This window comes from Nothobranchius furzeri, chromosome 11 (genome assembly GCF_043380555.1).
Source record: "Nothobranchius furzeri strain GRZ-AD chromosome 11, NfurGRZ-RIMD1, whole genome shotgun sequence".
Lineage (NCBI taxonomy): Eukaryota > Metazoa > Chordata > Actinopteri > Cyprinodontiformes > Nothobranchiidae > Nothobranchius > Nothobranchius furzeri.
The window spans coordinates 53477807-53503040 of record NC_091751.1 but is presented as its reverse complement, the minus strand read 5'-3'; the positions used below and the strand labels follow the sequence as shown (position 1 = coordinate 53503040).

Sequence of the window (25234 nt, the reverse complement as noted above, 5' to 3'; positions counted from 1 at the left end):
TGGTGGTGGTGGTGTGTCTGTGTGTGTGTGTGTGTGTGTGTGTGTGTGTGTGTGTGGGGGGGGGGGGGGGGGGGTACTGAACCTAAACGACGGTCTCAGTGAAGAAGAAGAGGAGGGGTGAGAGGGTGGTGGTGGGGGGTGGATATGACACCGCCTCACGCTGATGACGCGTGCCATCGGGAGACGTTTGGACAGCCTTCAGCCTATATCTCACACATATGAGACATGAATCGGGTTGTCTGAGCTGAAGATGTAACCTTGTACGGTTCTGGAGTGGGGGAGATGTTTCCACAGATGTTTCACAGCTGGAGGACAAACCACCGCAGGATCATCTGTTGATCGGATTGGAGACAATTAAGCGCTTTACCATGATCCGCTGCGCTCCGACTTCCAGGTATGATGCCGAGAAAGAGCCTCTGTGACGGGGATCGTAGAGGAATCAGAGCCGTGTGTGGTAAGGGGGTGTTCATGCATGATGGTGTTTATCTAATGCAGGTATAGAGCTATTAGTATGCAGATTGGGACTTCAAAGGTTTCCAAGAGATCCGCTCCTCTTGTTTCCCCTCCCTTCCTCGTCATAATTGCAGGCTGCAGATTTGCTCTCATCGATGGCGGGATGATGTCTTATTCAACCGTGATCGAGTCGCTTCTGTTGCTTGAATGCACCATTTTCTAGAAAAAAATCTGAGAAGACAAGTCGCGTTTCTGCACTGCAGCTTGCTTCGATCCCTCTGAGCTGCAGACACACTGACTTCATCCTCCCACTTGTTGGTCGGAGCTATGGAGGTGCCAGACCAGACATCACCTCCTTTTTAAAACTGCTTCTGTTTATTCAAGAAGTCAAATAACGCGCGCGCGTGTGTGCGCGCGCCTCTGCAGGAAGAGCACAACATAATCCAATCAATTTAAATCCACACATGTGGTTTGTTTGGATTAATTAGCAGCATTTGTAATCAGATGCTACAGGGAGCTGGCAGAGAGAAAAGTGTGAAGTTTGACGTGCAGGACACTTCGCACTATCTATTTTCTGGGAAAGTATAATATAATATAATATAATATAATATAATATAATATAATATAATATAATATAATATAATATAATATAATATAATATAATACAATATAATATAATATAATACCTTCATCGTCCATAAATTACATTCACAGGAGCAAAAAGGAGAGTAGTAAACGAGTAAAATTTACACATTTTAACAAATTTAAAAAAAGGATATATAAAATACAGTTTACAATGCAATAGTGAGTGGGTGCTGGTAGAACAATAATAGAAACTGCAGATTACAAAAGCAGCAGAGAAAAGTAATAGTCTGAACATATTATTATCTAATAAGGTGTTTTTTTAATTATTATAAAACAAATAAAATGCGTAATTGTGTCATTCTGGGTTGATTCTAGCAAAAATAAAAAAAATGTAAGAATGCACATTGAAAAATTAGAATATTAATAAAGTTTAAATAAGTTTATTTCAACTCATATCATCATCATATTTAACAACAGCCCAGTGTGTAGCTGATATTATGCAGCCGTTGTGTAAAATAAGATAGCATCTCAAACATGATAATAAATCTGTTTTATTTTCACTTTGCATTTTGAAGGTGTGAATTCAGTTAAACAGCAGCAGAAAATTTGTGCTGGCTAATAGATCATTCTCATTGGCTGGACTCAATAAAAGATCTCTCTTTTCTGTATTTGGATCATGCTGCAAATTGCTCTCCATGTTTTATATTTCCTGATTTAAATTCTGCAGGAGCTGATGTGGATCTGTAGGGGTGATCCATTTCCTTGTGTTGTCTTGGTGCAGGGACACATCTAAATCATGCAGGACAGCGTGTCCCCATGGATCAGGGCTGGGGAAAAACTCACCCATCTGCAGGAGCTGAGATGTGTTCAGTTAAATCTCAGGATGGAGCCTTTCAGAGCTCCACATGCTGAACATGTGTTTATCGGCCTGACCGATGTTTCTCAGGTGTTTTTCTTTATGCACTTTAAAGCCAAAGCCCTCCTTTGGGGAGCAGGGACGTCACCTGAGCTGGAGATGCTGTTTGCACCTCCGCCTGCTGGTTGGCACACATTTACTGTCATGCTTGATTTCAACGTTAGCCTCTAACGACTGTCACAAGCTTTTTCTTTTTCTTCATTAATTTTTTGGTCTTTCTTAGCTGCTTTAGGAGCTAATCTGCTTAAGAATGTCTGTCAAGTCATGCATGTTTGCTCCTGTTTCCTGCTGGAGATAAGTCACCCCTTCCAGAAATAAAAGATGACACATTTCAAGGTGCCTTGTGCTGCAGATTGGGCCAACTCACCCAATCATCTGGGTCACGTTGGGCTTTTTTGAGTTCATTAGGTGGCCCTATCAGTTTCAATTAGCAGATTTGTGTTGAGTGGGCGTGGCTGGAGCCGCTAACCCGTGGCTGGTCACTCGCCATATGTTTGCTATGTCAAACAGAGACTGTCACGACTGCCCTCTCCTCCCTCCACCCCGACCATTCGAAACGGGTTCGCCGGCTTACTGTGGCTTTAGCAGCATCTGTGCTGTAAATTTAGGGCATTGCTGTCTGCTTGTCTGCTCCGGTGGTTTAAAACAACAGACTCGAGCTGTGGCGCTCTCTGAGAGCATCTCTGCAACTTTGCAATGAGGTTCAGAACCAGGAGCAGGGACAGAATGGAGAGGCAAAGAGAGAAAGAGGTGGGCAAAGTTTGATTTTGAAATATGGAAACCAAAATGTTGCTTTTGCTTTGTCTTTTTGACTGTCTTTGTCCAAAAGCTAAACAATGGGACTGTGTTGTTTTCTAACGCGATGAAAAGACAAGTTTGCTGAAACGTGACGTGTGTTGCAGGTGAAATTCGAAGAGAGTGAAATGATTCCAAAGTCGGGCAAATCTCCAGCAGACTCCCGGAAAAGTGTTGGCATCCATGAATTTGCAGCACTCGCCAGGTCTTCTCTGAATGGTGAGGTGTTCTTTTGCTGAAGAGTTTTCGTTTTTTACCCAGAGCCGACTCTGACCTCCATCTCTATGTGACGCAGGTATCTCTCAGGCGGTGAGAGACCATGTGACCAAGCCCACCTCCCTGGCTCAGGGCCGGGTGGCCCATCTCATTGAGTGGAAAGGGTGGCCCAAGCCCACAGGTCCTCCACCAGGGACTCACTCCCAGTTCAGCTCTTACAGCCATCTGACTGAAGGGGAGAAGGAGGCTCGGTTTGCTGCAGGTGAAGTAGTTTAAATGCTTTAACAGAGAATGAAAAGTCACATGTACTCATGTACTCATGTGGTCATGTGCATCCTCTTAACACGGTTTAACCACAGCATCATTTCGTGAGCGCTCCCACCTTCTGTCATGCATCTAATCCCGTCAAAGTCCTCTGTGTGAGCAGTGAGCCCCGCCCACTGCAGGAACGCTCAGGCGACGGTTTGTCTTGGCAGCAGATGGTGGCCCATTAGACACACTTTCAGAACACTTCGCTGCCCACCGACGGTACAGCAGCTCTGTTGTTTTGCTGTGACTCATCCTCTCTGGCGCCGGTGACATCGCTCTGGTTTGATGAGGAGATAATGTGAGGGGGAGGAAAGTGGAGAGCAGGCAAAGTGAGGCGTGCATCATGTTCATTACGAAGCCCTTTTGTCCTGATAGACTAATCAACACAGCAAAATGCCAAATGTTGTTCCAGTGGGAGCATTTAGAAGTGAAACAGGAATTCCCAAGGCAGTTTTATTGTAACTCGTGATTCGTTTTCAGCCACTTTCAAAGCAATCAAATCCATTTTAAAATTAACTTCAGATTTTTCTTTTTTGGCAAAATAATTTGAGGATGAAACATCATTTTCTAAAATAGTATTACAATCTTTAAAACTGGAACCGCTTTGTAACTGATCCCAATTCTTGTTAGCTTAATTAAAACCAATCCAAGTTTCTCCAAACTGAGCCTGTTCAAACCTCTAACAGGTGATCATAAAATAGTATTAGATTAAGTTGGTCAGTGTGAGTTGTTTTTCCTCTAATCCAGAAGCAGGAGCATTCATCTGTCAGCTGATGCTAGCACCTGTCAGGTTCATGGGAAAACCCCATCCGTAATCTTCCTGCCTTCCTACTAGGAGTGGCTGAGCAGTTTGCCATCGCTGAGGCCAAACTGAGAGCCTGGGCATCTCTGGATGATGAGGATCAGGAGGAAGACTCCAATGATGAAGAATCTCACAGCAGTGGACAAACTCACAGCACAGGTATCCATCATCATCATCACCAAATTCCATCCCATGATCTTTCTCCGGCATCTCCACTCATTATCGTCTCATCCTCTCCCCATCCATCCATCTTCAGGTGTTCTGATTCTTTGCTCCTCCCTTAGACGCCGCCACGTCCGAACAAACCGGCGGAGCTCCATGCCAACCAGAGAGCCGAGGCGTTGATGTTCCGCCCTCGGTTTGTCCTGAAGGCTCCGGCAGCAGCAGTCCGCTCTGCGATCGGCCTCTAACTGATAGTGACCTACATTCATCCACCTCACCCACATCGCGGAGCGACTGCATGTGTCCATTCTTGGAGGAAGAGGAGGAAGAAGAGGAGGAGAGGCTGAACGGTCTCGAGGAGCAGCTCGGTCCTTTGCAAGAGCAGCACAGTGAGGTCTGCATCCACAACAAGCCAGAGTGGAGGTCTCGAGGCAGAAGCAGCAGGTTCGACTCCTGCTACTCCACCTCTCACTCCGAGTCTCCCGGAGAGGAGGATGAGGAAGATGAGGAGGAGGAAGGGAGCGTGTTTCATGAGCTTCGGGTTTGGCACTGGAGCCCCAGGAGCTTCTTCTCAGAACGTGGGTCATCTGGTGTGGCATCGTTTGAGGAGGAGGAGAGAGAAGAGGTGGAAGAAGAGAAGAAAGAGGAGAAGGAGTATCTCATGTGATGTCTTGTTCTTCTTTGTCTCCTTGAGTCTGTAGATTCTGATGTGAATATTCCTCACATTGTAGACCTCTCTCCTCCTCCTCCTCATCGCTCCTCCACTGGAAGCCGTTCGTCCTCCTGGCCTTTCACTGATCCGCTGCTTCTCTCAGCTGTAAACAGTTTAAATGTTGGAGGGTTCAACGAGAATGTAAAGTTGTTGTTCAAACAGAGTTTTGTACATTTTTGTGCAGTCGTGTGTTGCTATTGGGTTATTTTTATATGAAGTGCTGTTTTTTTTCTTATTTTGGGTCATGCTGTGTCATGTGGGTTTGATATTGAAAGGCTGAATGTTCTGTGCATAAATAAATAAATATAATTTTTTTGAAATGGGAATAATTTCTATTTATTTTCTTCTACAAACAACCTGAAGATGGAGAAAAAAACTCACATTATTGATGTAGGTTTTTTAATCATTCATGTACAAAACAATTCCATGTTCACTGAAAAATAACAATGGCTGAGTTCAAATGCATAACTCTCCCATGTATGTGAGTCATCTGTGTATGTTCATATGTACAAAGCATATACAACGCTGCCATAGAAAGGGAAAATACGAGATTTATTGCTTAACTAGATACGCTGCAAATTAGCTTATATGCTTTCTGTATTGAAATCCTTTTTTTTAATGGCAAGCACTACTGCACATTCTATATGAAAACAAAAGGTAAAACATTTGATGCACAAATGTTTGCATGGAGGGAAAACAAGCCTGGTTTTGTTGGTGTGAAGAAATTCAAAGAAAAAATGTTGGATGATGTTAAAATACACCCATTTTAAGTTCATAGCAAGCACACACACACACACACACACACACACACACACACACACACACACACACACACACACACACACACACACACACACAGTTTCTGGGGCTTTTTATGGTAGTTTCATTTCCAGACACTGCAGTTAATACTCAGACATAAAGATGTGTTAAATATCTCCAGGCTGCATATGGCTCAGTGTGTGTGTGTGTGTGTGTGTGTGTGTGTGTGTGTGTGTGCTCTGTACAACAACCAGCATTTCCCTGGAGCCCAGATGTTGCTCCTTTATCATGCATCTTAAACTCACATATGTTCAGATAATGAGACTTGACTATCTACATTGCAGCCAAATAACCCTACCTGTGCATTCAGTAAAACATGGTAATTACAATGTGCTTTGCTGCCACTTGGAGCCCTGTAGCGAGCTCTGGGGACCTTTGGAAGCTGCCTTTATTATCATGTAAATAAATCCCAGATAAAAGATTTTAGGGTCTCATATGGGAATCAACATTTGGTATAAAAATAAAAATACTGTGGGGACAAATGTTTGAAATTTTCATTAATGCAGTCAGCAATGTGCCTTTACTGCTATAATACAACTTTATTGCATATAAGCCAACATAAAAACCAACAACACTTGGAAGAAACCAAATTTATTAAAAAACTCAATGCATTTGTGCCAAACTAGTAAATAGGTAGTTTTAAGCATTGGTTTTGTGCTTTTTAAAATATTTTGTTATTGTTATTCTGTGCTTTCTAGATTATTTGCACCACCCTCCTTACACATCATATTTTTGGGATCAAGCTCACAGATTCTTTGTTTTGGCAAATTAAACAAAACTGAAATTCAGACTAAGTTATGAAAAAGAAAGTGTTTCTTGAACCAGTGCAGGCGTCTAGAGACACACAAACAAATACTTCAAAGATAAAGCTGGTGATGTTCTATCTTATCATCAACACATCTCATTTTAGAATGGAACTAACCAGTACTGTTGCACATTTTGGATCCTGTACACTTTATATTTTTGTCATAAAGACTTTATAAATGTAGCTATTTACTTCACAAACCACTCTTGTATGATCATTTTATTAAATCCAACACTATGGATATGTGGTAATCCCTTCTAGTTTTAGTTCACAGAACATGTGACCTTTGGTCAGTAAGATGAGAGACAGCTTAAAGAAGTGTAACTGTGTCAGCGTTTCATCTATCTGTAATTAAATGTGTAGTCTTTTATAAAAAGCAACAAAGTGCATTCCAGTTTCAAATACAGGATGATGCATTAGTTTGAAGTGACATTCCCTGTCGATGGGGGGGGGGGGGGGGGGGGGGGGGGGGCAGCACATACCTAAAACATTGCAAGTAAGCTGTATTTTTGTGCTCGAGTAAGACCTTACCAATGGATGGCCATTAGGGTCAAAAATCCCTGGGACCGCAATTTTCAAACAAGTAATTCATCAGATCATTCAACCTCCGGCAAAATTACAAGTACACCAGACTCCCTTTCATCACTGGCAGGGAGTGAAGAGGTATATGTGTAAAACAATGTTTATAAATGCCAAAAGTTTAGTAACCGCTTGTTACAAATCAATAAATGCGTTTTGTCCTCATGGGCTCCTGTAGAAGGAAACATTGCATCTAATATGGCATCGTCCAGAAACTTAGACCCACTCCCATGTATTTTAGACCCAATTTTTATGGTTATACGTTACAAAGTCGCTAATATTTTTCAACAACTGGGCATTGTTTTATTCATTTTCAACATTACGATGGATATTTCCAGAGACTAATGGTAAAAACTACACATTGTCTTTTTAAGGGATGGTAGTGTTACCCTAATGTTTATGTTAGCTTGCTAGCATGCAATATTCAGACACTGGATAAATAATAGCAAAAACACTGCCTTCTATACAAGTATTTGAGTCCAGTGTCTTCTTAATCGAGCAGAATGACTGTCGGTATATTTAAAATGAAATATAATGACACTGTGGAACAGGATGGACACCAAAAAAGACTTTTTGTAGGTTGTTTTAGTCTAGAGCTTCATGTAAATGGTTTGCTCACATATACAAGCTTGGACCCTGTAGCTAAGTGCTCAAGTAATGCTGCTCTGGACCGGATGATATTTTTTCAGGAAAAAAAAGTGGGATGGTACAAACAAGCCTTTAAAATGAGATTAAGCGGTTCATTTTCAAGCGTTGTGTCAAAGAAGGCCATTACTTTGATCAGTGCCGATGATTTGAGCATCAACCACCTAAAACCATTCCCGAGCTACTGTACTTGCTAATGTAACCTGAAGAATCAGATGAGCCGTTTCACAGAACCTGTGGGGAATCCATCTAGTCATAAGCAAACATCAACCAATCAGGTGAACCGTTAAGTCAATGGGGGCAGCCATTGTTGATTGTCATCTAACTTGAAACCTGCCAACAGGGTCCTGAGAGGTTTGTACTTTTGAGTTTTGTCAGCATGGATTTTAGATTTAGAAATCTAATGGAATTCACAACCTTTAATAAACATTATATAGGGTTCAAACTGAAATGGATCTTGTGGGAAGCATGTTCTACTTTATGGTCATTTCCCTAGTTTAAGGCCTATAACTAAACATTTCTAAAATGTGTCTTAATCAATAAATTATCAGTTTTATACTCCCATCTCAACTTCATATTTAAAAATTCACCTATGAACTTGTTATGTGTGGGCAAAAATGGCCTCCATGGAATTTAAAGGTGCATCGTGTAAGACTGAAGTAAGAATATCATCCTGTCGTCAAATTGGGTACTGCAGTCCATTTTCAAAACAAACACGTCTTTTTCGTCCTGTTCCATGAGTTTCATGGCTGTTGCTAGTTACGGCTCACCAACCAGAAGATTCTAGATTATAAGCCAAGATGAGTCATACACAGCAAGCTGATACGTGGGTAAATACATTTCACTGTAATATTGAGACATTTTTAGAGCTGACTACTTGTTGCTAATTTACAGTTAGCATTGTTAGCTCAATGTTAGGCTTTAGCTTGCTTCACCTGATATTAGAGTAAAACAATAAGATGCTTCTTAGGGGTATAAAAAATTTCTGGGTCACCCCTGTTTACTGGCCAACATACTGTCCACCACTCTGGTGCTTCTGGAGCAAATTGCAACCCTGCATCGTTAGCTTGGCGCAGACTCAGCAACCAGATGGTTCACAGGTTGTAATCAAAGACCGTGTCCCTCTTTGCCCATTTTGAAAGGAGAAAAACTCGCAACTCCTCAGCCAGCTGAAAATCTATTTCAATGTAGCCTTCCTTCTAACATGATTGAGACATTGGAGTGTTGCGTGATTATTTCACTGGAGAATTCTTGCATGAACCTTTAAAATATATGGAATGAGACAACAACACCATAAACAAACTTTTGTGTTTAAAAAAACTGGAAAACTTGGACAATTTTAGTTTTGGTCTCCTACAGAGATCTGTTCTCTGTGATAAAGATACAAAATAAACCAGCTTTATCCCTTTCTCATGTGCTTAAACTATCATCACAAGTATGGTGGAACACAAATGGACATCCACGTTGGACCACTACAAATGTGAGAAACATCAAACATTACGAGGTGAGCTCTTATCATTCGGATTGATCGTCATTGTGGACAGTGGAGCACTCTCCCACAGGTTCTGATTGGTCCTTGTTTACAGATGAACTTTCCTGCGGTGGTTCTGTTTCGTTTGGCTCCAACGTGGGGGGGTCTTGGTCACATGTCAGCTCCGACTCCTCTGTGCGGGAGGGGCTGCAGTCAAAAGTAAACTCCGACTGGTCCTCAGTGAAAGAGGGGCTTTCCTGGAGCACCAGGTCCGACAGGTTTGTGACTTCCCCACGGCTGTTTTCAAAATGCAAATTTGTTTTGTCCGAGTAACTGATTGGCACGTCTTTGTAGGAAAGGCCCGGCTTCTTCTCCACATCTGGAGGGTTGGGTTCCCGAGGTAAGGACAACCCTTTGTGGCGCATGCACAGCTTGTGTAGTTCTGTTACCTCAGACACATTTGTACTGTTCCCACTGTCACGGAAACTAGCCAGAGGGGGGCGTACTTTCACCCCGGTCACCGTCACCGAGCCCTCGATGGCCTTCCGTAGCTGTAAATACAGACAGACAGCCAGGAAAGAGAGCAGCAAGCACAAGCCATTAGAATAAAAAGGTCATTGAAATAAAGCTACAAGGTGACAATTTTATTAAAAATCAATGAATCCTGTGCAGACCTCTTTGAGAGAGACCACTCCAACCAGTCGTCCCATGCTGGTCACGTAGGCGTGATCGAGGCCCAGCAAGGAGAAGATGGTGTGAGTCTGGATTAGGAGGAGAGTTGGGTCATGGCCTGAATAAAGACTCAAAGGGGACTGATTTACATTTCAGATAAAGGCTATGTAAACCATCACACTGGGACGATCCTTTTAGTATTTTTGGCTTTCAAAATGATCATCAACACGATGGCCCAATCACCGCACATGTGAGATACATAAATATTCAGCATTGATCATGGATTGACTTTTGAACAGAATGACCCTTTTGAGAAGTCGTAGTGGACAGAGGAGATGGAAAGAACATCACTAAAGGTGTCCTCATTAGTTTTCCTCCATGACAAACAAATGTGGTGATAATCAGAAAATCTGTGACGTCACCAGTGAAATTTCAACAGAGGACCAGAGAAAAATTTGGGGTGGTGCACCAAATGGTCCCTGTGGTGAATTTAGCATGTAGCTGTGCATTGCATTGTTTCTTCATTCTTTTTTCATTAGCCGTTTTTACAAAACAATGCCGTGGCGTTATCAGGTCGCTTATAAGTGGTCAGACCGTGGCGGTAATGTGGCGCGATCGTGTCCTTTTTTATAAAAGATTAGGCGATGGGGGCATAAACAAGGTGTGGGGTGGTCTCTGCACTGCAGCGGACTTCCGTTTTTCTTGGACATAACTTGCGTTTTGTTGCAAATGAAGCCGCAATCGTTAGGTTTTTTTAACAAGCCGCTTCTAAAGGTGACTGTCCCCATCAATCCCTGTGCAGTCTCTGGTGATCTGATCTCCAGCTCTAACAGAGAGATGCTCATGGAGTTCTGCGGCGCTCCAGTTTGCCCGTCTCAGCTGAATTTGTTCAAAAAGCCAAACGTACTGCCCGTGTTTACTCATTTTCAATTTAGTTGTCGGCTGGAGCTCAGCATTTACTCCCCACGTCATCGTGACACCTCCTTCTGTTGCGCCATGGCGCAATAGCCATTTATAAGACAGAATATCACCGCAATATTACAACCAAGCGAGGCGAAACGAATGCAGGAAAAGTCGCGCAACGCCATGCCGGCATGGCGCGTTTATAAGACACACCATTGCGATAATCTTACGCTGATTTGCCGGCATGGTGTGTCTTGTAAAAAGGGCTATTAAAAACTAATAGGATTTATAGTTTATTTTTTAATGGTCATATTAGTATTGTGATTTATTTAAGAAATTATTAAATAATGCATTTAACCAAATATATTTATTAGCTTTAACATTTGTGTTGATTAAAGAAGATGCATGTATGGTTTTTGTAAACATGAACATTATTCTCTAAGGGGCAGTGAACTGGCCAACCATTTTCATGGAGTGGCCATGCCCCCCCCCCCCCCCCCCCCCCCCCCCCGGCCACCCCTTGGGGGCACCACTGCAGAAGTGGTTGCATTTAGGTTTCTTCAGGGCTACTTTACACAGTATTTTCGGTTTTCTCGTTAGGCCATTATTTGTATCTCATTGGGTGTTGTTGGCTTTTAGGCTATTTCGTACCTTATGCAGAGATGTTTGCTCCACCAGCTGGAAAGGAGCAGGATCAATTTTACAGTTCTTGAAATCCACCAGCTCATCGAGCTTCTGATCCTCCCACTCAGCTACCTGAAGACAAATTGGTGACAGAAAGTTTGAAATATGAAAAAAAAAAGCTTTTGATATGTGGTTTGAGTCTCACCTCAGAGGGGGACATGCAGTCCTCCACTTCATTTGAGTCCTGAAAATAGAAAAACTCAGTCTGTGTTCATGTGAGCTCTAATTCTGCATTAGATGGTTGTTTTTGTCAGTTTAACAGTTAAACTGCAGAGCTGATATCTAATATAACGCCTCAGGTTTGTCAAAGTTTTAGATGGGAAAACTGATGCATGTAGTGGATCGTCAAACAGTGCAGCTAAAAGAAAAGTTTACAGACAGCAGAAGGAAATATAAACAAGTGCACATTCACAGAAAAAAGCCGCTTTACAGACGATGATTACATTAAAAACTGAAACATGTTCACCTTTCATACACGCACACGCTCTCTCTGCAAAGCCACTCTGACGCATCGGTTGGTGTACCTCAAATATTTTGGTCCATCACTTACTATGTGCATGTTGCAAGGCAACTGTTACTAAGCAACGGTCTCTAGGCGGCAGACAGTCTTACCGCCATGGAGATCCTCACTCGTTTGGGCTTTCTGTTTTCAGGAGAAGCCGGCCCAGCCGGACTCTTCCCGCCGGCGGGAGAGAAGGCATCACAGCACATGATTAACACAGATTCACACAAACTGGAAAGTTTCTTTTCTCTTTTAGTGACATCACGGCAACAATTAGAAGAGGACTCTGGGATGTGAGCGCAGTTTTACTGAAAGGGCGTAATTACCACCCTACGGATGAAAATGAGACACCCAGCGTTACAGATACACCACCAGGATTTAAGCTCTGAAGATCACACATTTTACAGTTCTTCTTTGCTGTTTTTGAGTTTGTTTAATTAAAAATGAAAAAAAAAAAACATATTTAGATTTTTTAAAGCAACAGATGACCTTTTTTAGAAACCTGTAAAACGTAAAACCAACTCTTAATAAAAACTAAATGTATTCAGCTGTTCGGCACTAAAAAATCAGCCCAACACATTTTAGAAACGGATTCCAGGTAAAGACAATAAATCAAATATTATTAATAAAGTTATTAAAATATTTCATTTCAGAAAAATCCTAATCTTTCATCGGTTTGGGGATTTAAAAGATGTTTGTTCAAAAACTTTGATGAGATTATTTTGTCGATCAAAATGCGAGAACACATTAAAATAAGTTCTTCAGCCTATAAGTATATTTTCTCAAACTGCTTTGGTGCATTTCTAACAGAGGTGGAAAGAGAACTAAAATGTCCTACTTAAGCACGAGTACCATTACTTTGATCATTTTTTACTCAAGTAAAAGTAAAAAGTATCGTAAATAAAATGTACTCAAAGTAAAAGTGACTCAGTTACTTTTTGTCACACACACTGCAGCATGTTAGAATCATTTGAATGACTAATTTAACAGCGTTCTCTGGCCAACGTCCTGGGTTTTTCTCAAGGTCCTGGGTCCACCTGGGGCCTCCTGCTTGCAGGACATACAGTCAGGTCCATAAATATTGGGACATCGACACAATGCTAACATTTTTGGCTCTATACACCATCACATAGGATATCAAATGAAACGAACAAGATGTGCTTTAACTGCAGACTGTCAGCTTTTTATTTCAGGGTATTAACGTCCAAATCAGGTGAACGGTGTAGGAATTACCACCATTTGCATATGTGTCTCCCACTTGTTAAGGGACCAAAAGTAATGGGACAATTGGCTTCTCAGCTGTTCCATGGCCAGGTGTCTGTTATTCCCTCATTATCCCAATTACAATGAGCAGATAAAAGGTCCAGGTCCATTTCAAGTGTGCTATTTGCATTTGGAATCTGTTGCTGTCAACTGTCAAGATGAGATCCAAAGAGCTGTCACTATCAGTGAAGCAAGCCATCATTAGGTTGAAAAAACAAAAGAAACCTATCAGAGAGATAGAAAAAACATTAGGCACGGCCAAAACAACAGTTTGGAACATTCCCAAAAAGAAGGAACACACCGGTGAGCTCAGCAACACCAAAAGACACGGAAGACCACGGAAAACAACTGTGGTTGATGACCGAAGAATCCTTTCCCTGGTGAAGAAAACACCCTTCACAACAGTTGGCCCGATCAAGAACGCTCTCCAGGAGGTAGGTATATCTGTGTCAAAGTCAACAATCAAGAGAAGACTCCACCAGTGTGAATACAGAGGGTTCACCACAAGATGTAAACCGTTGGTGAGCCCCAAAAACAGGAAGGCCAGATTAGAGTTTGCCAAACAACATCAAAAAAAGCCTTCACAGTTCTGGAACAACATCCTACGGACAAATGAGACCAAGATCAACTTGTATCAGAGTGATGGGAAGAGAAGAGTATGGAGACGGAAAGGAACTGCTCATGATCCTAAGCATACCACCTCATCAGTGAAGCATGGTGCTGGAAGTGTCATTGCGTGGGCATGTATGGCTGCCAGTAGAACTGGTTCTCTTGTATTTATTGATGATGTGACTGCTGACAAAAGCAGCACGATGAATTCTGAAGTGTTTCGGGCAATATTATCTGCTCATATTCAGCCAAATGTCTCAGAACTCATTGGACGGCGCTTCACAGTGCAGATGGACAATGACCCAAAGCATACTGCAAAAGCAACCAAAGAGTTTTTGAAGGGGAAGAATTGGACTGTTTTGCAATGGCCAAGTCAATCACCTGACCTTAATCCGATTGAGCATGCATTTCACTTGCTGAAGACAAAACTGAAGGGAAAATGCCCCAGGAACAAGCAGGAACTGAAGACTGTTGCAGTAGAAGCCTGGCAGAGCATCACCAGGGATGAAACCCAACGTCTGGTGATGTCTATGTGTTCCAGACTTCAGGCTGTAATTGACTGCAAAGGGTTTGCAACCAAGTATTGAAATGTATAAGTTTGATTTATGGTTCTTATTCTATCCCATTACTTTTGGGCCCTTAACAAGTGGGAGGCACATATGCAAACTGTTGTAATTCCTACACCGTTCACCTGATTTGGATGTAAATACCCTCAAATAAAAGCTGACAGTCTGCAGTTAAAGCACATCTTGTTCGTTTCATTTGATATCCATTGTGATGGTGTATAGAGCCAAAAATGTTAGCATTGTGTCGATGTCCCAATATTTATGGACCTGACTGTACCTTAAACACCTCCACTGGGAGTGGTCCAGAAGGAATCAGAACCAAATGCCAGAACCACCTAGGCTCTTCTCAATGTGGAGGAGTAGCGGCTCTACTCCAAGTCTCTCCTGAATGCGTGCATCTCTCTCAGGTGATGCTGATGTGAATATTTGATGTAGATGGACAGAAAAGCATCTGTATGTGCATGAATGATTTACAGAACTGTGTGACTTGTAAGTTTGAGTTCAGTTCCAATAGGTCCTGCAGGTCCTGTTTACAGCGGTGCACAGCTTCTAAATAGGTTTGTACTTAGCTTTTAGAAATGAATAGTACAGACTTTATTGATCCCACATTGTGAAAATTCACTTGTTTTGTACAATGATGTGAACAAACTAGAATTGCAAAGTGCATTTGCAGTAAAAAAAATGAAATAAACATGCTTTTGAGGGATGGGCGCTTCCTCCTGCAGGTTCTTAACCAGTTTTTGCACTTTTTACAGTTTAAAGAAGCACCAAAGTGACCAAGAAAACTTGTAAATAACACGAGTGAAACCACTTCTGATAACTTCTGTGTTTCTAAACAACAGCCCTTGTTACCATGAAACCACATTATTCACACCAATGGCCCGGTAATAAATGTTTGTCTTGAACAACATTATTCTGCAAAAATAATTAAAAGTTTGTCACTCATTTGCAAGATAGCATCTGGCTTTCCATTCATCCCAGAATAGGAATCTTCAGATGTTAAAGCCACACATTTCACCTAACTTACCGAGTTTAGTGGAGAATCAACAGTTTAATGATGTAGAAAAAGACTTTTTGATTTGAAGCAAAAAGGTGATACTGAGGCGTGCTAGAAAACAATTATATAAGACTAATAGTACAAAAGATAAAAGAAAAAAGCTGAGATTTGGACCAAATAGCCACATTTGCAATAATTTGAGTTAAATGATTATTTGAGGAGTTTTGACTACTTTTTTGCACACTTTAACAAAACTGTTAAGGATTAAGCTCCTTTTTCATATAAATTTAAACTTTGATTTTATGAACTAACAGTCAGGCGGTACTGCAGAGACACATTTCTATGCTTCAGGACGCTGGGGCAATAAAGTTGATTCTAATTTTGATGTAGTTTCTAAAAATTCAGCCAAAATGTGAAACCACTGATCCCTGCTTTTTTTTTTAAGTTTCAAAAGCTCTGCAGGATTCAGTACTGGCTTGTTGCCTCAAAACAACAGCCTTTCTCACACTGTCTACAATATAAAGTTCTTTATAAAAAGCAGTAAAGTGAAGGATGCTGACGGACTGGCAGTGAACTGTGCAGCCAGGGCAGAATCACTGACAGAAGAAAAATTTCTGACAATGGATGACACAGAAAAGCTCGGCTGCCTCTGGATGAGTCCTGCCCAGCTGTGGCAGGAGGGAAAAGCAAGCGCAGACTCAGAGAGAAAGCACACACACACACACACACACACACACACACACACACACACACACACACACACACACACACACACACACACACACACACACACACACACACACACACACACACACACACACGCACACACACGCACGCACGCACGCACGCACACACACACACAAATAAAGTAATCTTTCTCACCTCCAGCAGCTCCTCATCCTGATCAGCACAGGAGAGTGTCTGCGAGCCTGAAGAGAGAATGCAAACATATTCACGTCTTCTCTGACTTGATTCTTCACGAAAGCTCTAATACTGCATCAGATACGTACTGTTTGGCGTCTCTATGTTGCTGATGGCCGACACGGTTTTCAAGGCAGATTTCAGAGGCAGCTGAGCGTTGGAAACCACAGGGCTGAAGGAGGAAGACTCCTCTGTAGAGATCTACGTGGAAAATATATTAAGAGAAGACGCCAACACAAATGCATGCACACGGACACACACACAAAAAAACAAGCACATGCATGCAAACAAACAGTGCAGCACAGGTAAGGGCACAGACAACAGAGACAGAAGAACAGGTGGGAGTTAATGCAAAAGTACAGAAGGTGTATAAAGTTTATACAAACACTTACCCAGTCCAATATTTCTATCTGTGCCTTTACCTACTGCTATATGCTGCCCTCATGCTGCTTCTGATCCACTCTGCTGCTACAACCCATCTCAAGCCAGACCCCGCCCCCGGCGCCCCCGGACGCCTCACACCTGTTGGGTGCTCACCAGGAAGCGAACCTCTTGGCGAGCGCTGGTGTTGGTGGATGCATTGAGGTGAATGTGGGTGCAAGGAGAGCTGGGGGAGCTGTCTGACGTCAGGCTGGGCAGAGGATCGTGGGTGCCGGTCTCCTGGGCCAGCTGGTGGAGGTACTCGAGCCTCCGCTGACGGCTCAGCTGAAGGGAGAGAAGGGACTGGAGCTGCAGGCGCTCGATGGAGCCCAGCAGGATCATGGAGTCTGAGGGAGAACAGTCAGGAACATTTAGTCTGCCACAGTTATTTTGTGGGCTGAAAACTGAAAATCTAAATAAACTTTGAACTAAACTCTCAGAAACAACATTAAAAATGTAGATGTTTGCTCAAAGCTTGAGTTTATATTTTGGTTTTCTCTAACTCACACAAGAAGCGTTTCAGTGTTTTTGTTCCCAAAGCAAAAGAGGAAGAGAGAAAGAAATCCCACAGGGCTAGTAACTGTTGGCATCAACTGGTCTATCGACTGTGTCGAGATAATTAATATTATTATTCTCTCAAATCAGGGAGGATGAGGAGGGGCTGGAGGGGCAGAGCAGTACTGCTTCATCTTTTAACTGGAACTGACGATGAGGAGGAATTTTCGTCCTCCTTATACGTCTCATTGGTCCTGATATAAAGTAGTTCTGAGGTGAATCTGTCAGAAAAAAATTCATTTCGGCTCCTTCTTTAAAAAACAATATAGGATAGACTTTAACTCAAACTGCAACAAATGAAAAATAAACAAAAATAATAATATCCAAATAAAATAAGCATTAAATCACATTAAGAATAACGCGGAGGCAGACACGAGGTATTTTTACTTATCAAAACAAGGTACTAACTTTTGTTATAGTTAATTGAAAAGTCTAATCAGATTGTTTATTTTAATCTCTTGAGGATCAGAAGAGTAGATGAGATGAAGAACCAGGAGATGTTTAAAAAGAGCAGCCAAACCAGTTTGTATGATGTTTTTGGGTCCAAACCTTTAAAGACATGGGCCAAAATATTCAAGTTTAGAGTCCTTGCAGGCTACATAAAAGCAAACATTATGTTAGGGTGAGTTTTTACTATTTAGAATATGTCAAAAAAAGGCACATTAATTAGCCTAGAAATCTAGACAGAACATAGCAGAAGCAAAGGTCGATCGAGTCACACTCCACTGCAGCCTCAGCAGGTCTACCATTAGCCTAGGGCTGGGTGATATGGACAAAAACTTATATCTCAATATATTTTTGATGAATTCCGATACACAATATATATCTCAATATTTTTCCATCCATCCATTTTCATCCACTTATCCGGAGTCGAGAAGCGGGGGCAGTAGCCTAAGTTGAGAGGCCAAGATTTTCCTCTCCCCAGCAACTTGGGCTAGCTCCTCCGGGGGACTCCCAAGGTGTTCCCTGGCCAGGTGAGAGACATAGTCCCTCCAGCGTGTCCTGGGTCTACCTTTAGGCCGCCTCCCGGTTGGACGTGCCTTGAAAACCTCACCAGGGAGGTGTCCAGGAGGCATCCTGACCAGATGCCTGAGCCACCTCAACTGGCTCCTCTTGATGTGGAGGAGCAGTGAATCTACTCCGAGCCCCTCCCGGATGACCGAGCTTCCCACCCTATCTCTAAGGGAGAGCCCAGCCACTCTGCAGAGAAAACTCATTTTGACCGCTTGTATCCGCGATCTCGTTCTTTCGGTCACTACCCAAAGCTCATGACCATAGGTGAGGGTAGGAACGTAAATCGACCGGTAAATCGAGAGCTTCGCCTTCTGACTCAGCTCTCCCTTCACCACGACAGACCGGTACAACGCCCGCATCACTGCAGATGCAGCACCAATCCACCTATGGATCTCATGCTCCAGTTTTCCCTCACTAGTGAACAAGACCCTGAGATACTTAAACCCCTCCACTTGGGGCAGGACCTCATCCCTGACCCGGAGAAGGCATTCTACCCTATTCCGAATCAAGACCATGGTCTCAGATTTAGAGGAGCTGATTCTCATCCCAGCTGCTTCACACTCGGCTGCGAACCGCTCCAGTGAAAGCTGAAGATTACGTTCTGATGAAGCCAACAGGACCACATCATCTGCAAAAAGCAGAGACCTGATCCTCAGGCCACCAAAACAATATTTTTCCTCCTGTATATTACTTACAAGTTATAATATTTATAAGTTAACTCACTTCAAGCTGTCTTGAGAAATTATATACATAAATCAGTAAATTAAATGCATAAAAATGTACTGATTATTGTCAAAATTTAACCTCAGTGCCTATTCTCTACCAGTCTGAGCTTTAGAAACACTGGTGCAGCTGTCTGTTAACACACACACACACACACACACACACACACACACACACACACACACACACACACACACACACACACACACACACACACACACACACACACACACACACACATACACACACACACACACACACACACACAGTTGAGAGCTGCTAGAAGTAAATCAAATGTCCCACTTGCACGTTTTAATTATATATAAATAATGTACAATTATTTGAATTTCATCTAGATAGGCCATATCATATATGTCACTAGCATTGCAGTTTGACCAGTTATATCGATATGAAGATATAAAGTAATCTTGTGTCATGTTTAAAATGATATCGATATTTTAAAAATATAGATAAATCGCCCAGCCCTACATTGGCCTGATCAGCTTTGTGTCATACCAATCACAATGCTCTATCAGTTTGGTGGTGTAACGTCCAGGAATGGTCAGTTTTCACCTACGTATTGACCTACATGCCACCGGTCATCTGCAGACATAAATTCCATTCTCTAAGGTGGATTTTACATTCTATCTTCCAACAAGCCCAGAAGATTCTGCAGCTTTGAACACATGATAACATATTGTCAACAAATTATTCCCGTTCCCAAGGTCTAAGTTTCCCTTATCGCTCCAGGATTCCTCATGCCTCTGAATAAAGTGAACATTTTCAGCTCATATGAGTTAATTAATCATGAAATGAAATATATGGTTAAATGAAATGTTTTGATTTAATCTGTGCCTAAGTTAATAAGGTTGAAATGAATTTTAACATTACAATGAAACATTTTGATGTTATAATCAGTAATGTTTGGTTTAACAAGTGAATCATTATCTACACTCATACACAGTGTTCATAAGATAAAGTTAAAGTAATTTCTGCACATAGATATTTTCTTACCCACAAATCAGAGCATCCTGTAACTGAAAGAAGGCGTGATGTTCTGAGGTTTGTTTGTTAACACCCCTTAACATGGCATGTCCCGAGATTGGCCAAGTAACCCCAAAATTCCACTATCTCCGCTCCGCTCCGGCACGAACTCTGCAGCAAAAATGGTCCCGTTGTAGTCAATCAGAGCTGTTCCACTACTGCGGCCGTGCGGCGCCCTCCGTTCCGCCATCCGGCAAAAATAGGATCGATTCTATTTTTGCCGGACGCCGGAGCACCTCCGCAGTCAATGGACAGAAATCACAACCGCCCAACAGGAAAGGGAGCAAGCACAACTTCCATTATTTCACAATAAATCGATAAACAAAAAGCGTTTTTTGTTTCATATGCACAGGTTTAACAACTTTTAACAACTATCAATGGCGGTTGAACTTTAAATGCACAAAAATAAGTAAGTAAGTAAGTAAGTAAAGTTTATTTTTATAGTGCCTTTCACAGATATAAATCACATAAGCCATGAATACAGTTTCTACTATCAAAGTAGTCACACTTTATTGATCCAAACACTGCTGATCTCTCAACACAACTGATGGGCAGATTAAAGAGTTCATTTAGATGCTTCTCCGGGTGTTTGGATCTAACTTCCGCATTTATTGCTCGGACTGTATCGCAAGATCTCGAAAATCCCGTGCATGCTTGTTTGCGCACCTCAGGTCTCCGCACCGGAGTGGAGCCGTTGTAGAGAGGGTATAGTATAATTTGAGTTCGGAAGCGAGCGGCAGCGGAAAGCGGAGGCGGAGCGGAGATAGTGGAATTTGGGGGTTAATCGTAATATGAGAATATTAAAACAGGATCACTTGCGGAGTGATTCAAGCATTCTGTGAGATTCAGCATTCTGTTAGTTTGAGCAGAACTCCGGCCTGGCCACCGGAGGAAACTCTATAACCACCGCATCTCTTGACAAGCTTTCGACAAGCTAAAAGCTGCCTACAGCTGACACAGCAAAACAGTTCCTTCACCTTTTCAGAAACAGCTGCTCCAGACGCAAACTAGTTCCAACCTGTGTGCTTGGCGACATCTCTGGACTGGAGTGTCGGTGCTGCGGTTAATCTACTGAACCTCGGTGCCCAGAGGTCATCTGACATTCCTGACCTCCGGATCCGCGAAGAGGGTTTTCAAAGAAAGGGTGAGGTAGACACACGTGATTGCGTCTGATGCCATTTTGATGAGAACCAACTTCGTAGTTTAATGCAAACCAAATTCTTTTCACACCCAGAATCTTCTAGATACAAGGTTCTGATAAACACACAGCATTCAATCACCATACATCACATCCCATCCACTTAGACCCATCCATCACAGTTGTCTTAGTTAACTTGTCATGTTTTTAATTGTTTAGAAAATAAATTCTTACTTTTTGTAGACTTGACTGTCTGAATTGATACGAAATGTGTTTGATCACTGAAAAAGCAAAGAATCCTAGAATCTTCTGATTAAACATTCAAAGACCAATGAGGTTGAGAGCCTATATTTATATAGAATATTACAGCTTATTGGTCATAAGTAAAGGTAACATATTCAGCTTAAAAGCAACAATATGTAACCCTACAGTGGGCGGGATGTTGCTGCAACTGCCCGCCCCACGACTGAGTTCTGTCTATAGGTCATGGCCATTCTATATATTCCCACATATATGATGACTTATAGGCTAAATATTAGTGATAATCTGAAAGAAAAAATATATCTTCATGAACAGCCTCCAGGAGAGACAAAATCGGGGGCCGCACAAACTTTGGACACAATTGTTTTAGCTCATTTTTTTTCACACTTGAATGTTTTGAAAAGCTCTTTCATATCTTTTTGGTAATGTGCAGTAAACGAGATGCTCCAGTAAAGTGCATTTCATCTCTAAGCAAAACGACTTAGCAGTACTTTTTGAAACATTTACATATAAGCCAACAGTTCTTGATAGAAACATACCTCTACATTCCACCAGGGCAAGTGTTTTCAGGTGACCGGTCAGCAGCATCTCCTGCAGGTCCCGGTATGAAGAATTCAGGGTGATGTAGCGCACATCCCTGACCATGATGTCCTCCACACGGATATTATATTTCCTGAATCAGGAATGAGAAGCGTGAGCAGAGGGACATGAGAAGACAAAATAAGGACAAAAGAGATCAGACTAACTCATGATGTCCCATTCCCAGCTCTGGCAGATAAGGAAGCTTCTTTATGCGAATGATGGAGTCGTATAGCGACGGCTGGAGCGCCTGCGCCACGGCGTTGGCCAGGATCACCGCTATCATCACGGGCAAGATGTGTGAGATCTGGCCTGTCAACTCAAACACAATGACCGCTGTGGACACAGTGTGGGTGACTGCTCCAGACAGGGCTGCAGCACCTGTGGAACAGAAACGAGAACATCTTAAAAATGTATCTGATCAGTTTCTATGTAAAATATGCTGGTGAAGGTTCTCATTCATCCAGGTCATGGTAATCTCAAGGGTTCAAATGAAGGCAGCTGGACATCTTCGGTTTCTTGAAGACGTTGCGCTTCCCACCCATGGAGCTTTGTTACTTCTGACTGGAAAGTGGGAGGGACTAGTTTATAAACTGTGGCCGTCTGTTAAAGTGGCAGTGTGTAGTTTCCTGGCACTAGTGGGCAGTAAATACAATCCATGGTAGTTTTACACCACATCGCCGTAACTGTTGCTAGTTTAAAATAAATTATGGTAAATGTTGTTGCCCGTGGAGCAGAAAGCATGAAACCTTAGCGTGACTCCTCAGACTTTGAAGGTCCTTCCGTTCATTCCATCGGGAGAATGCAATGTCGATTGAAGTTTTCTGGCAATGTAGTTTCCGGAACTGCTTGGGGTCCTGCGCCTGCTGATGATGTCATCACATTATGGTAATACCGCTTGGCCAAAATACATTACAACTCTTCTTCGATTCTGTTCTTTCATGTAGGTTTTGGAAATAGTTTAGCAGTTTTGTTATTAAATTTGAGTTTTTTTACTGCCTAATGATTTCTGAACGTGGTCACGCAACTTCATTAAGTCGTATGTCCAGCTAGTCATCTAGTGTGACTTCATCGACACGCGCAGGACCAGAACGGCCAAAAAGAAACATGGCATCCAATACGGCGTCCCCAAAGACGCTAGTCCCACGCCCTATGCACTTTAGACCAAATTTTTATATTTATGGTCCAAAGGTGCCAATAATTTCAACAACTGGACATAATTTTATTCATTTTCAACAATGTTTTAATGGACATTTCCAGAGATTAACAGTAAAAACTTCACATTGTCACTTTAACGAGGTGAACCTACTTATGAATTCCCCTCCTCCCTACCCCCCGAGGAGTCATTAATGTAGGGGAGAAAGAAAGGCTGGAGCAAACTGGTCCTGAGTGCTTTAACCCTCCCACTGTCTTCATGAGTGACCCCGCCAGGAAAGTTGAACATTGAGCAGGACTGATGGTTTATCCCTTCAGGTCCACGTGGCAGGGGTGAGGTGGTGCTCACTCCTCACCCCTGCCACATGGAACTCAAGGGATAAACCATCAGTCCTGCTCAATGGTCAACTTTCCTGGCGGGGTCACTCATGAAGACAGTGGGAGGGTTAATAGGTGCCAACAAACAGAACTAACGTTTCGACAGGTTATGTCTTCTTCAGAGTGACGCCTGAAGAAGACATAACCTGTCGAAACGTTAGTTCTGTTTGCACCTATTAAAGTACTCAGGACCAGTTTGCTCCAGCCATTCTTTCTCCTCTACATTTGATGTCTCATGGGCTGTCGGAGCACCTGATGTCCCTCTGGATGATGTGCGATGTGCTCTTCAGTTACTGCGTCATTAATGTCATTAGGTTCTGTTGTGTTAGAATGGTTGTTTTGATTAGATGCAGGAGGGTGGGACCTAGACTGAAACAGTTTTGGAACTGGTTTAGAGCTGCTAGAAAGGTGAACCTGAGACTTCCTCCTCTTTTCTAGTCAGAATTGACAAAGCTCCTCAGATGAGAACCAAAATATCTTCAAGAAACATAAGATGCCCAGTTGCTTCTTTTGAAGCCTTCAGTTTTGCGTGTAAAATAGTTGATTTTTATAGGTCTGGTTTTTGTAACAAGTCTTAAAACTGGAAGCTTGCAGCTAATTTAGTCATGAAAGAAACAGAAATAAAATGACTCAAGCAGATAAAAAAAAGGTGTTACAAATGTAAAAAAGATATAGCTGCTGGGTGTTTAAAAAATCACTCACCTACAACAGCATAGCCACCTGGAACTATGGGATACACGCTGCCATCCACATGGATGCCATCAGGAAACATGGCTGCCATGATTTCTCCAACTAGTCTGCCAAATGCTGCACCTGTCAGTCACACACAGACACAGCAGGAGGTTAACCAGATCGATGGAAACCACCAGGGTGCGTGGTGCCATTTCCTCACCGATGAGAAACACGGGCATGAAGGCGCCGCATGGAACAGGCATGGTGGTGGCCACGGCCGACATCCAGAACTAGAGCAAGGGAGGCAGAAAAATTTAGAAATGAAACAAAACTGGTGATCTAAATGAATTATTCCATGTGAAAGTTCACCTTCATAATGATGAAGAGGATGAGTGTGATGAAGACGTTGACCTGCGGGTGTTTCCAGGCATGGTGGTGGCTGATGTAGTCGAACTCCTCCGCCACCCCCTGACGACACCACGTACGATTGTCGAACAACGCGACCAGAGACTCGTGCTGCGTCAGCTGACAACACAACAGACAAGCAAGAAAAACAGCTGATTTAAGACTGTTTAAACTCAGGCAGCCATCTTTAATCAGCCTAAACCCAATTAAGACCAATGTAGTTTATTTTTTATGTGATGCAGAATATTCACTAAGTCAGCACATTAAAAATGTTATAATACTGAACAATTTACTTCTGCACCTTGTTGTCCAGGTTGTTAAACCCCTTTTCAGTGACCCCCCTACCTTTTATAAAAGTGACTCAAGCTGGTGTCATCACTCCACAGTTAAGAGGGTCTAAATTTCCATAAAAATGTCTGAAAATGATCCATCACATGGTGAAATATGACAGCTATTAACAGTTGATCAAATACAACGAGCTGAGCCTGTCACTAGCCCTCACCA

The 25234-nt window shown here is 42.4% G+C and overlaps 2 protein-coding genes across 7 annotated transcripts in view; one reads left to right on the top strand and one right to left on the bottom strand.

The window, feature by feature from the left end:
* The first annotated feature begins 241 nt into the window (after positions 1–241).
* fam131aa (family with sequence similarity 131 member Aa) lies at positions 242–5079 on the top strand. Of its 3 annotated transcripts, none has more exons than XM_054740246.2 (5): positions 242–454; positions 2857–2968; positions 3045–3227; positions 4110–4235; positions 4361–5079. In XM_054740246.2, exons 2-5 carry the CDS (start codon positions 2878–2880, stop codon positions 4903–4905), a joined length of 945 nt encoding a protein of 314 aa, XP_054596221.2. In that variant the 5' UTR covers positions 242–454; positions 2857–2877; the 3' UTR covers positions 4906–5079. The 3 variants fall into 3 exon arrangements, with proteins under 3 accessions (XP_054596221.2, XP_054596223.2, XP_015812405.3); XM_054740248.2 differs by having other exon boundaries at positions 251–394; XM_015956919.3 differs by lacking the exon at positions 242–454 and adding an exon at positions 2526–2704.
* Positions 5080–7041: 1962 nt separating this feature from the next.
* clcn2a (chloride channel, voltage-sensitive 2a) overlaps positions 7042–25234 on the bottom strand; it is a 67851-nt gene continuing 49658 nt past the window's right edge. For 3 of the 4 annotated variants that reach the window (XM_054740256.2, XM_070541679.1, XM_070541677.1), the window contains exons 13-25: positions 24695–24850; positions 24546–24615; positions 24356–24466; positions 22288–22501; positions 22081–22214; positions 16909–17153; positions 16476–16587; positions 16348–16394; positions 12141–12203; positions 11674–11712; positions 11496–11600; positions 9944–10030; positions 7042–9820 (exon numbers count right to left, since the gene is read on the bottom strand). In XM_054740256.2, the coding sequence (XP_054596231.2) occupies positions 9314–9820; positions 9944–10030; positions 11496–11600; positions 11674–11712; positions 12141–12203; positions 16348–16394; positions 16476–16587; positions 16909–17153; positions 22081–22214; positions 22288–22501; positions 24356–24466; positions 24546–24615; positions 24695–24850 (1890 nt within the window). In that variant the 3' untranslated portion in view covers positions 7042–9313. The remainder of the gene's footprint in view (positions 9821–9943; positions 10031–11495; positions 11601–11673; positions 11713–12140; positions 12204–16347; positions 16395–16475; positions 16588–16908; positions 17154–22080; positions 22215–22287; positions 22502–24355; positions 24467–24545; positions 24616–24694; positions 24851–25234) is intronic. The other variant, XM_070541678.1, reaches the window with a different exon arrangement.